General features: G+C 38.7%; 1 protein-coding gene across 1 annotated transcript in view; it reads left to right on the top strand.

Moving 5' to 3' along the window:
* The first annotated feature begins 4,091 nt into the window (after window positions 1-4,091).
* The window catches only part of LOC150092514 (MOB kinase activator 2-like), a 191,236-nt gene continuing 183,964 nt past the window's right edge, over window positions 4,092-11,363 (top strand). The window contains exon 1 of the mRNA XM_090414652.1: window positions 4,092-4,195. Coding sequence (XP_090270778.1) covers window positions 4,149-4,195 — 47 coding nt within the window. The 5' untranslated portion in view covers window positions 4,092-4,148. The remainder of the gene's footprint in view (window positions 4,196-11,363) is intronic.

Genomic DNA, 11,363 nt, shown 5'->3' with positions numbered 1-11,363 from the left:
ACATACAAGCACATGAATGTATCAATTCTCAGTTCTCGCATTTTATAGCTACCAGTATTCTTTGATTCTTCGTCTTAAAGTAGTTCTCATAAAGCGAAACTTTATGAGAACACAGACAAACGACCAGACAATATACACAATACGTTCCCCTTCGTCCTTGACTTAATAAGTAACCATACTTTTCGACCTTTCTGAGTATGGAGTAGTGACCTATAATTGAACCTAAATCTCCAAACTATGTAGGTTTCAACCTCATTGAGGACTTTAAAGTGATTTTTCCCTAAGATTTGTTCTCCAGTGTGAAGCTAATCGCTCTGATGAGAAATCATGTGACTGTTTTCATCTCAAGGCAGAAATCTTATCCAGTTTATATTTACAGATACGGCACCCAGACAAATCGTGACATGTGCTGCCTTTCGACTAAGATAAAAATCGAGTTCTCATTGCTCTCTCAGAAATGAATAATTCCTAAAGCCCTTCTTATTCAGTTCATGAAGAATCTTACTTTTCAATACTGTCTTCTGACGAAATAGTTGGGTATTCTAGTAAGGAAAAGAGAACAGGCCACCCAAAACTTTGCGTCGTTTTTTTATGAAAAAACACCTCGATTCTCTAAGGACCAGCATTTAACGCTTGCATTGGCGATGGGGCTCTTGTCAAAAAAAAGTCAGAAATTTGGAAAATGAATTGCGACACAATCGGACCTTTCCATTCCTAGAATCAGCTATGATTCTAGGACACAAACAATTTATAGTTACAATAAAAAGGGGAAATTTTCAGTTTCAATGACAGCAGGGGACATCATTTTTAATTGAGCACGAGGCCGAAGCCGCACTTTAATTATCTGATCTCGCATTACAAGAAAACACAATACTTCCACGAAACTGCGTCGTTCTCATTGGCTACCACACTCTCAATTCTCAAATTGAATGGCTCGGAAGACTTCTGATCATCATTATGAAGGGAAAATTTCCCCAAAATGCGAAATTTTTCTTCCTGTGTTTTATGAAGCACCAAAAAAGGATAAAGGTGAGTTAGAGGATTGTTATCGTTAAGCAAAAGCTTCACGTTTTAGATTAGTCTTGCTTCGCGTCCGCTGCAGGCTTGCAAACAGCACATGTAATTTAAATTTGCTATTTGACCATTTAGGATAGGAAGTTCATTTGTATTGGCGCAGCGTGAAGTTCCTGCTGCATGATGAAGCTTACACAAAATCTTTCCCTTAGAAGATTGTCTTATAATTTTACGTGGCTCCTTTCAAGTGCCACGAGAGTGACGATCGTTATTTGTGAGATTACTGACAACCTGGTGAACCGCTGCTTATTCCAGTATTTTCATTAACAACAACACAGAAAACAACAGAGATAATTCCTGATCAAATGGCTAACCATTATTGATAACCTCCAAGATTCTTCCCAGCTCTACCAGGAAAATTGCTGTACAAACTTCCACAAGACAAATCCTGAGTATAGAATCCTAGTTTCCTGAACTCGTACACCCAGTATCTCGGGAAGAGATACAAATAGCCTTAAAACTTACCAAGAATGGCAAAGCTGCAGGAGTGGATGGTTATACTCCCTGAGTTCCTAAAACATCTTGGTCAACGTGGCCAAACATGGCTGGCTGCCCTTTTCTCAGAAATCATCATGACTGGTAAACTACCAAAGCTATGGCGGGAAGCCAAAATAATTGCCGTGCCCAAACCAGGGAAAGATCCAAATGATGTGAAAAACCTGTGACCTATCGCCTTGCTTTGCTCCACCTTTAAGCTCTTTGAAAGAATTCTCCTTAAAATAATTTCACCACTCATCGAAAGAGCGCTCCCTACTGAACAAGCTGGCTTCAGGCTAGGAAGAAGTTGCTGTGACCAAGTCCTGGCCCTGAACTCAAATTGAAGCAGGCTTCCAGAAGAAACTTAAATCTGGAGCCACTTTCATTGATATAACATCTGCTTATGACACTGTCTGGATCAGGGGCCTCCTCCTAAAACTAGGAAATATTATAAAGTGTAAAAAACTTTACAACTTTTTGATTCTATTCTCTCGACAGAAAGATCCGGGTCCATATTGGCGGAAAAAAGAGCAGGCCTAGATTCCTTCACAACGGTCTTTCTCAGGGCTCTGTGTTATCCCTTATACTTTTTAACATCTACGTGTATGATCTACCTCATACCAGATCAAACAAGTATATGTATGCCGATGACCTAGCGATCCTTCGTCAACCTACCTCCTTTCCCAACCTGGAATCACTCTTGAACACAGACCTGAACATCCTGGAAGAGTACTTCAAGCAGTGGAACTTGAAGCCAAATCCAACAAAAATTGTGTCCTCAGTATTCCACCTGTACAATGCAGAGGCGAATCGACAACTCAACCTTCCTTTCTGTAGAAAAATAGTAGAATATGAGCCTCACCCAAAATACCTTGGGGTGAGCATGGACAGAAGCCTAGCCGATAAAAGGCACATCATCAACCTCTCCATTAAAATTAAAACCAGAAACAATATCATTTCAAGGCTTGCTGGAACAACCTGGGGTTGTGGTGCAGAAGTCCTAAGGTCGTCTGCACTAGCCCTCGCCTTGTCTGCAGCAGAATATTGTGCCCCTGTTCGGGAAAGAAGTACACACAAACATTATAGACACCCAGCTAAACTTTACCATGCTCACAATTAGTGGGACAGTGAGAATCACCCCTCTCTCCTGGCTGCCTGTTCTATCTAACATTGCTCCACCACACATACGGAGAAGACAAGCCTCGATTAAGGAATTTAATAAAGCAATGAGCAACCCACTCCTAACCCTACACCAGACTCTCATAAACCCACCTAGTCTTCGCCTCAAATCTAGAAAGCCTCTCTGATCCATGGACGAACTCTCTTCAGCTGCGCTGCCATCTGACATATGGAGAGAATACTGGTCCAACAAACGTCTTCCTGGTAGAGGATCCCTGTACTTCGCAGCCTGATTTTGGTCTTCAAAGGAAGATTTGGTCTTCCATAAACAGGATCAGAACTAGTCAGGGAAAATGTAGCTATCTTCTACATAAATGGGGGCTGTCAGAATCAATTGTGATTCTCTCTCTCCCGTACACTCATATTGTGTACGACTGCCCAAGGCGCCAATTTCACGGTGGTGGCAGGACATCCACAAAGTGACAGATGAGGCCTTAAATTGGCTTTCCAGCCTGGACCTTGGTCTGTAGTTGATGTGGCGGTGGTTATGGAGGAAACAGAAAATGACTGTCCCGTCTCACCACGAAGACGTTATTCTCGTAGTCACTTTCATAGTCCTCGTCATGGTATCAACAGAACTCCTCCTCATGTTAGAAGATGATGTAATGTGCTCTCTAATTAAACCTAGGATACTGCTACATTTATGTTGTGAAGTGTTGTGAGAACATGCAGCCTTGTCATACCTGTTACAGTGGGACGATAATTGCCCCTGGCTTGATTATTACAAGTTACTTTTGCTTTATTTAAAAAAAAAAAAAAAGAAGGAAAGACTTAGAAAGCTGGTTGTGCCTTTTATGTAATGAACTTTTATATGTTAAAATTTTCATCATTTGTTGCTGGAAATTGTGATTGTATTTTTCGTTTACCAGTTTCAAGCATAAATAAATAAATTAATGATGAGCGACTTAAAATTAAGGCAGCAATAAAGAAAAAGAAAAATAGAACTTGAAACTCGTTACACAACACATCTGGAAAGTTGCGCGTATTGAGGAATAGCAAATCCCATTTATGGGATTTGCTTTTCCCTTTGTTTTCGGTATTTTCTCTCTCTCTCTCTCTCTCTCTCTCTCTCTCTCTCTCTGTCTCTCTGATTAAACGAGTGAATCATTTTTTTCAACAACAATATGGCTTGCAGTGTTTATCATTTGGTCTTCACTCTTTAGAGCTGAAGTGGTACAAGTGTACGATGATAGCACGCCAGATAACTACATGAAGTCTCTGGTATCATTTCAGGCAACACTAATCATTGGAGAGTCATGTGTAAGTGTAGCCTATGAGGCTGCTGTCTCTGATAAGGTAAGTTGTTGGCATGTTTGTACCTTTCTGTATTTCAGTTGAATGAGTGCTTTCCACTTAAAAGGAATCTGTACACCTGGAAAGGATCGGAGAACAATTTATCAGCGGAAGGAAGTATAAGGATGTCATCGTTTAAAGACACAGTGGCTCGTTTTCCTGCTTTTCTCAGGTCTGTAATTTTTATTTAGTGATTCACGACAAGTGTATGTTCCTCGAAGTATTGAAAGATAAAGAGGGGGAATAATCACAATAAAAAAAAAGTTCGTGCGCTTATTTTTGTGCATAAGATTTTACTAAAATGTATTTGTACTTTTTTGGTACCTTCAGATTTATCAATCATCATATAATAACCAGAAAGAGCTTGTTTAAATGACAGCCAAACAGCATGTGGGTTGGAGAGAATGTTCTGTTAACATCGTCTGTCGTTGTTGTTGGGCTAGATGAGCGATTATCGAATGGGCCTCTGCTCCCACGTTTCACACGCGGCTGCAGTACGAGATGTTTTTTCAGCGAATAATAACTGATATAGTCGAAAGAGAGTTTTAGGCTTAGTATCAGGTTATATGAACAGTTGTTAAAAGAATAGGCATTTACCGAAGACATGCTGCTGGCTCAAATATATATATCATACTTCGCTTTCTCGAAGTATGATGAGCCATAACGTCGTGCTCGAGGCTGGGATTACAGAGTGTGGCAATCTTGCGCAATTCCACATAACGCAAATATCCTGGATTGTGTGCAACACTGCCGTGTGGAGACAACTAGCCTCTGTGACTAAGTCCTTGCTGTACAGTACCAGAGTGTATGCAATAGCGATTGAAATCGCTTTCCTGCGAAAGGGTTCATCACACTATTGATGTGAGAATTACCTTTATCACTCGTCTATCCTAAACACTCAAACCTCTCACGAACAATGCCGCTCATTTCGTCTTTTCATAACCTGTATTTTTTATCCATGGTCTTGGGTTTTTTTCGTAAACTTATTTTTACAGCGGCTTGTTTGACGCTCGCCCACTTCACCGCCTCACTTTTTGTCTGGACTGGTTTGTTGGGATGCAGTATTTAGTAGGTATTTGCATTCCTCATAGATACAGTTATCGGCACTGCACGCCCTCTCTGTTGATGTTCTGTTCAACCAGGCCATCATAACAACCATAACTGCAGCTACCGAACACAATGAACTCGTTATATTAACATACCTTTACTGTTGACTGTGCAAGCTGTCAAGTTCATAAAACTCATGATGCAATGCAAATAAATGGCAACATTTATTTATAAGAATAAATGTGAGGAGACCTTTAGCCATAATGTAAATAATGTTTTGATAATAATAATAATAATCCACAGGAGTCATACTAGAGTGCTACGTTGTTAGACTTTTTTTATGTCATTTTGTGGTACTAAAAATGATACTCAAGAGTCGGTGTCATAATACTGGTTTTGATTATAATATCAAAATATCATTGTAAAACTTTACTGTACTAAACGACTTTCTACTAGTTACTGGTTTCGTTGAATGGTTAGCGCACACGCTGTCCAGTCACCACCTGCTTGCTGGAATCCCCTCATGAACATTGATGTTGTGGATGTCTTTAGGCGAGACATGAATGTCATGGTCCGGTGGGTGTGAGGACGTCCCCCTCCCCCGCTTGGAGCTCTGAAGTGGCTTGAAAAAGTTCCACGTGTGGTCTGTAGAACAGGATTTCCAGATTACGTAAAGAATAAATAAAAAAAAAACAGAAAAAATAAATAAAATAAAAATCTCTTATCCCAACCACGATTACGAATATACTATAGGTTTATGACCTTTCATGTGTGGGAGTCACGTAAAAATTATGCCAAACGGTCTCAACCATACTTTGTCTTTTAGTGAATTGGAAGGACGAGACCTGAAGCAGTATCGCATCACATCGCATCACCCTTCCTCCCCCCTTCAACTTTATTGCGATGATACTCGCCGACAGGTGATGTTCTGGAGCTGTTCTCCAAATTGCAAATATTTTTGGTTCTAATGACCTCTCATTCAAAATGTGATAGCTCGTAGTTCGGTAGACATTGTGATGCTCTTGAATCATGAGGATCCCTTGATCATTATAATTCCTATTTGCAGAGTTAAGAGAGCTGAAGCGCTCTTAAGGACATTACCTGTGCGCTGTGCAAGCATTTCTAGATTAATCAGTTTAAGCGATGGCTCAATCTCACTTGGGGTTTCGATGTCAGTTTTTGTGAAGACGAATTATGCAAAATACTTTAAAAGCTTCCGAAGTCTAGTGTGAATTCCCTTTCTGCTGAATGTTTCTGGACTGGTATATTCGCCATTAATCACGGTCAAACATTGACCTCATGCGGTCCCAATTATTTTGGACCGCATGAGGTCAATATTGTGCCCAAAAAGGGAAGTAGCGACTATCGTATTTTTCTTTGAAAGCCTTTCTCTGCTTCGCACTGCAATGAATCCTGGAGTGTGCTGCTCTTCCTCCTGCAGACTTTTACGCCCCCTCACACTCTCGGCGACTGTTCTGACCAACTTGAATGCTGCACTTTAAATTCCGTTGAGTATCTGCGGAATCGTTCCTTGAAATCCTTGTCAAGTAGTAGCAATTTCTGTCATCAAAAGGCAACATCACAACTAATAAATTAAAACCTAATATAAAAGCAGTAGATTGCTGTCACTCGAAAACATTAAAAATGAAAGTCGCTTACGCATTTGTTGTTGTGCACAAAGTCTGTTATATGAGACCGAACAGACTGGATAAGAAACACACGCACGCACACGCAAGGTTATGCCCTCATAATATGAAAGCAGAGATAATCTCTAACAAAATAAAAGAATGAGCGAGTGTTATTAGTCTTTTGTTGATAGAGAGAAATTAAAGATTATTGGAGCCAAGCACTGTGGACATCGTTGAGGAAAGATGCTAATGAAGTGACGATAACAAGAAAGTTTATTCTCTCTCTCTCTCTCTCTCTCTTTTCCACTCACTCGCTCAAGGTGATCTTTTAAATTCGAATATTCTGCGTCATTACTATTTGCACATTTCTTCGCTTTAGTGGATAATTAATTTGTTTCTTATTTTAAAATATATAATAATTATAAAAAAGCATTATTTCCAAATGAAATTATTTCTAATAAATAAACAATATTTGTGTTAAAGATACCAAGTAATTTTATAACCTTGGTTTTAATCCTTTTTCCCAAGCAAACAAACAGACAAGTAAGTCAAGTTTGCGCCTGAACGTGGTTCAAGGCTTATGGTGGTGCAACACCAAGGCAACTCGTGGTAAAGATGGATTAAGTTCTGATCACTTTCCTTAGTATTTCCCATAAATGTAAAACACATCTCCTAGGAGATGAATGATGTTATACATTATGGTGGGGGTCACAACCCAGACCAGTTTCAACCTTTATTGAGGTCTCATCAGTGAATAGGCAGCCTCTGAAATGCAAAGGTTTAAGTAATACAGAGCTTATCAATTTTTCCTATGCAAGTTTCCACAAGGTGCTTTGACCTTATTAATTAAGAATCTCCGGATGAGAGAAAGATGTGAAAAGTTTTTTTACCTTGGGTATAATATATGTTAAAGATACCAAGTAATTTTATAACCTTGGTTTTAATACTTTTTCCCAAGTAAGCAAACAGACAAGTAAGTCAAGTTTGCGCCTGAACGTGGTTCAAAACTTATGGTGGTGGTGCAACACCAAGGCAACTCGTGGTAAAGATGGATTAAGTTCTGATCACTTTCCTTAGTATTTCCCATAATTAATAAGGTAAAAACACCTTGTGGCAACTTGCATAGATAAAATTGATAAGCTCTGTATTGTAAGACCTTGGCATTTCAGGGTCTGCCTACTCACTGATGAGACCTCAATAAAGGTTGAAACCGGTCTGGGTAGTGACCCCCACCCATAATGTATAACATCATATATCTCCTAGGAGATGTGTTTTACATTTATGGCAAATACTAAGGAAAGTGATCAGAACTTAATCCATCTTTATCACGAGTTTCCTTGGTGTTGCACCACCACCATAAGTCTTGAACCACGTTTTCAGACGCAAACTTGACTTACTTGTCTGTTTGCTTACTTGGGAAAAAGAATTAAAACCAAGGTTATAAAATTACTTGGTATCTTTAACATATATTATACCCAAGGTAAAAACCTTTTCACAAACAATATTTGTTTTTCAAGTTTATAAGATTGTCAAAAACATTATCTTAAAAAAATTCGCCAATCATAATCGTGTATCAGAATGTCTGAATTATGATTATTGAAAAAAACTGTTTTTACATTAGTCCGAAAGTTTTACGCGCCATGAGAGATGGAATTCTTTTATCCTTTTCACTTTTCGCTGACGAAAAGCTGTTTCAGAACGCTACTTAAAATGTTAGAAATGAAGGAAGACTCACAACGACGAGCGATTCCCATTTTATGGTTATCGCATTTCCATCTATTGTTTGCGCATTGTTTTCTGCGGCCTGTCTTCCCAGTATCTTAAAGTTACTTTCTCTTTATGTTATTATTATTATTAAGAGAGACCTCCAGGGAGTCAGAGACTCATCGAGGGAGTCCACATACCACACACACCAGCTATCATACTTATTCTTGAATTCATTCGCACTGCTTGCACTCACAACATCCAATGGCAATCCATTCCAATCACGCACCACCCTCTGAGAGAAAAATCTAGCCCTCACCCCCTTCTTGGCGGCCTTCGTTCTCATCTTCCAAGGATGCCCTCTCGTCCTTTCCCCACCATCCATAAATTGAAAACTTCCATCAATTGAAATCTTGTATGACCCTTGCAGAAGTTTGTAAGTCTCTATCATATGACATCTTTTTCTCCTGTTTGCTAGTGTCTGCAGTCTACAAATTCTCAATCTGTCTTCATAATCAGTATTCCAAATCCTGATATCATTTTTAACACTCTCCTTTGTACTCTCTCCAATATATCAGAATCACAACGGAAACCAGCAGACCAGACCTGCGCACAATAGTCCAAGTGAGGTCTTATCAAGGCCTTGTAAAGACGCAAAATAACATCCTTATCTTTACATGTGAACGTTCGATTCAGCATTGTGATTATCTTTTGAGTTGTATTTGCAATCTTTGTCACATGGCCCCTGAACTTCAACTTCCTATCTATTAACACTCCAAGATCCTTAGCCTCATCAGTTTCTTCTAGCCTAATCCCACCAATATAATACGACATTAGATATCTAATAATACCGAAGTGAATGGCTATACATTTACTGACATTAACTGACACCCATTTTTCCATGCCCACAATTCCAGCCTATTCAAACCATTCTGCAAGTACTGCATATCAGCAGCATTCCTGATTACCCTACCTATCTTTGCATCATCAGAAAATAGCTGTATGTCGCTTGTCAAATCCTTTCCCATATCATTAATGTACAGATTGAATAACAGTGGACCAAGCACTGATCCTTGTGGTACACCACTTGTTACCTTAAACCTTGCAGACTCAAATCCCCCGTATACCACTTTTTGATATCTGTCAGTCAGCCATCCTCTTATCCATACACATATATATATATATATATATATAAAGATAAAGTAACTTTATGACTATATGAAGGTCTGACTATATGTCTTTCTCTCTCTCTCTCGATGCCTATAATCTTGGCACTTAGTATATACACACACACCAGCCACTGAATTAGGAATATTTATGCAGATGTACGTAAACGTCACTAACGCAGAGTATATGTATTCAAAATACTTGATCACATGCATCACACGTGTTCTAGGCAACTATGTAAGAATGCTGCTGGTCAGTAATCGTCAACAGTGTTGGAAAAACAAAGGATCTTTCCGAATTCGATAAAGGACTTATTGTGAGTGACCGTCTGCCTGGAGTTACGATTTTGAAAATAGCAGAGCTGACTGGTTTTTCAAAACGTGAGATATGAAGAGTGTTTAATCAGTGAATTAATTGAATTAAAAAAATTGAATAACAAACAGAACTTCCTGTGTGTAGAAGTTGATCGAAGTATTCAATGAAGGCTGTTCTTGACCCATATCTCACTGAACTATGCGCAGAGAATTGAAGAGGGTCGGTACTGGCAGGCGCATGCCTATACGAAACCGAAAATATACGAAAATTTTTTAATATAGTGGCCGGTATGCGTACCTTCACAGGTACAATAATAAACTGCATTTAAATGAACATTACCATGTTTATAAATGCAGGCGGAAATAGTATGAAGGGAACGAAAGCTCTTTTCTGTATTACAAAGACAGAAGAAAGATGACATGTTTGTAGAGTGCATCTCCTCTTGGCACAGAGGGTTCTTCTTTATATAAACCCATTTTCAAATCAATTATAATTTTTAGCATGTTTGTTTCTATTTGAATTTCAGTTGTGATTTAATGCTTGTAGATGTTTACATCGAGCATGAGTGCTGTGTGGATGATTTCTAGCTCATCCTTCTAACGAATGAGCTAAGCAGTCCGTCTCATATTGACATTTGAATTTGATGGAGGAGATGAGTTATTACTTCGAGGACCTGCCATTATGCTAATATCCATCTAGTTATCGATCATTGGCTTACTTTCCCCTCAGCGAACAAGTTTCTCGTACTTTTCTTCACATCATATTTCGTAAAGTTGCTATGGAATTCTGTTCCACTTTCAGCATTTTACTGCGTGGTCAAGTATTGCCGATGCAAATATCAGCAATATCTCGATGTAGCCATGTGCACAAAAGATGACATCACAGTAAAAGCCCTTTCGTGTGTTGGAAAATCGTAAATAGCATTTCACTTTTTGAAAATGCAGACTTTCACATGCATGTACTTCCATTGAAATGGCCGATTTGCAAATGACTTTTGATACTTGTGTTAGTAAACTTCATTTTCTGAAATGACTGTAAAAAAGATGCATTAATAGTTTTCTATAAATCTATTTGTAATTTAAGGTTTCATTGTTCATTTGTTTCATCCTCTGTTATTCACGAAGCTTCTCGGAGGATTCTATTACTCCCCCCCCCCCCAGAAACCAGTAAATCGCATTTCACCTTATGTACAGAAATATGTTTTTTTTTTTAAATATCATTTTACTTTTTATAGACCGAATAAAAGTACAAATATCCAAATTCAGTCTAGAAATACATAAAGAACTTTTAACGTTTTGCCTGAAATAATTCTAAAGAGGATTCGATGCAAAAAAAAAAAAACTATGATTTTGCGGAAGCTCCAATTTAGGACAAATATTTACACATAGCAGAGGGTAAACAGAGTTATTCTTCATTTCGTATGATTTAACAAATGCGGGCGGAAGAGAAGAATACTCCGAGCATTCAGTCTAAATTAAT

The sequence above is a fragment of the Typopeltis vanoorti genome, chromosome 25, assembly GCF_054136105.1.
Source record: "Typopeltis vanoorti isolate ZY-2024b chromosome 25, IOZ_Tvanoo_1.0, whole genome shotgun sequence".
NCBI lineage: Eukaryota > Metazoa > Arthropoda > Arachnida > Uropygi > Thelyphonidae > Typopeltis > Typopeltis vanoorti.
This window is presented reverse-complemented; position numbering and strand designations above follow the sequence as displayed.